Source organism: Octopus bimaculoides, chromosome 20 (genome assembly GCF_001194135.2).
Source record: "Octopus bimaculoides isolate UCB-OBI-ISO-001 chromosome 20, ASM119413v2, whole genome shotgun sequence".
NCBI lineage: Eukaryota > Metazoa > Mollusca > Cephalopoda > Octopoda > Octopodidae > Octopus > Octopus bimaculoides.
In genome coordinates, this window is record NC_069000.1 from 13,884,192 (window position 1) to 13,886,596 (window position 2,405).

The 2,405-nt window shown below is 37.1% G+C and overlaps 1 protein-coding gene across 1 annotated transcript in view; it reads right to left on the minus strand.

The window, feature by feature from the left end:
- Positions 1-2,405, minus strand: part of LOC106881606 (dynein axonemal heavy chain 5-like) — a 222,976-nt gene that overhangs the window by 6,983 nt on the left and 213,588 nt on the right. The window contains exon 59 of the mRNA XM_052975199.1: positions 258-313. Within this exon, the coding sequence (XP_052831159.1) occupies positions 258-313 (56 nt within the window). The remainder of the gene's footprint in view (positions 1-257; positions 314-2,405) is intronic.

Sequence of the window (2,405 nt, forward strand, 5' to 3'; positions counted from 1 at the left end):
AAGGGATGATGTTATTGTTGTTTTAGCCCCAAGAGATTTAGAAATAATAATATTTATATATACATATATATATATATATATATTCAAATAGGAATTAGAAGGAGCTGACCCATGAACTAAACACACACACACTCCTTGTGTATGTGTGTTTGATTTTGTTTATATATATATAGTCCATGATATAATAATAATAATAATAATAATAACAACAACAACAACAACAACAATACAAACAAGACCACTCAGAGAGCACAAACCTCTGCCAAGGCAACACCAACGTCCCCTCAACAATTAGCCGGAAATGATTTTGAAAATGAGAACATCTGAAATAAACTCGACTGCTCTCACAAACGAGAATATTAAAAATGGACCTGACTGCACTCAAGAATTAAGCAAAAAATTAGGAAAAATAATCCAGAATCCTTGTCCAGTACTGGATCGATCCCAAAATCTAATCAGTTCATGCCAGTCAGGAAGCCAAACCTCCTTGAAAGTTTCATCCGAATCCATCAAGCGGTTCTTGAGATATCTTGTCAACAGACAGACAAACAAACAAACATGACTGAAAATAATACCGCCGCCTTAGTGAAGGCAGAGGTAATAGTAATAATAATAATAATAATAATAACAATAACAATAATGGACTCTCCTGTTGGTTTCGACATGAAGACCTGACAACCTACATTTTCTTTGTCAGTCAAAATCCTTATGTCAACTGTGACATTTAAGTCCCGCCAATGATTTGTAAAGAAGCCCACTAATGTTGCAAGTATGAGGATTGCAGGTCAATGCAGGCAGTATATTTGCAGCTGCTTTTCTCCTTAGCCTTGCACTCCTTGTTAATGCTGATTACAACAAAGCCCATTATAGGTCGTCAAAGTTAGTCAAGTATGAAATTTGTAGAAAGGGGAAAAAAAAGTTTACTAATGTTTTATAAATACAAGGAATAGTTTTATTCATCAAAGTATGCACCCATATTTTCAATACACTTTTGCCATTTCAGTGGTAGCTTGTCCAGAGCAATGTAGAATTAAAAGGGTGTTTTTTTTTTTTTTGTTTTTGGGCTAGTCTGTCATGGTTCAGTGGTTTTTGAGACTGGTCTTAGAGGTCCAGTTTCCCATGCTTGCATGGATCAGTCGAAATTTGTTGAAGCAGATTTTGTTCAATCAGATGCACTTCCTGTTGCCAACCTTCATGTTTCCAAGCAAGATATACACACACAAGTCGAGGGTTCCAGTTGATCCGATCAACGGAACAGCCTGCTCATGAAATTAACGTGCAAGTGGCTGAGCACTCCACAGACACGTGTACCCTTAACGTAGTTCTCGGGGATATTCAGCGTGACACAGTGTGACAAGGCTGACCCTTTGAAATACAGGCACAACAGAAACAGGAAGTAAGAGCAAAAGAAAGTTGTGGTGAAAGTGTACAGCAGGGTTCACCACCATCCCCTGCCGGAGCCTCGTGGAGCTTTAGGTGTTTTCGCTCAATAAACACACAACATCCGAGTCCACTGCCCTAACCACTGGGCCATTGCGCCTCCGCATGTATGTATATACAATGCTAAAACAGACTAAATATATTTTTAACAAAATGCTAGTTTCCCTGCTAAATGCTAGATGCAAAAGTTTCTGCAGCTCTACTTTAAATTAAATTGTTGATTTAGCATTAAAAATTCCTAATTGGTAACACAGCAATTAACACTAACATTTAAATCAGTCATATCTAACCCAAATATTTTACCTGTTTTATGTTCAAACCAGCCAGATCTGGCCTCTCAAACCTACCCTGCAATGTTATTCTAAAAATATATAACCATATCATCAGAATTTTGAAGCTTCAAAATAATGCAAGATTAATGAAAAATAGTGTGGATGAAAAAGCATTAGATTTTGACAGATTAATTTGGATGTTAAAGGGTTAATGTCAATGACCTTATAAAATCCCCATAAAACAAGGATTTTCCATTCAATAACATGATTTAAGTGATTCGATTGATAACAGAGAGAGAGGGGGCAGAGAAAGAGACTTGTATGAAATAAAATGGCATTCCATGACTAGACACAGAAAGCAAGCAACAAGAGAATGAGAGAGAGTTAGAGAAAGAGAGACAGAACAAGAGAGAGAGAGAAACAGAGAGAGAGAGAAACAGAGAGAGAGAGAAACAGAGAGAGAGAGATAGCGACTTATAAAATAAAGAAGCATTCCATGACTAAACAAGCAACAAGAAAACAAAAGAGAGAGAGGCAGAGAGAGTGAGTGAGTGAAAGAAGAGAAAGACTGAGTGAAACAAAGAGAGAGACAGAGAGAGTGAGTGAGTGAAAGAAGAGAAAGACTGAGTGAAACAAAGAGAGAGACAGAGAGAGTGAGTGAGTGAAAGAAGAGAAAGACTGAGTGAAACAAAG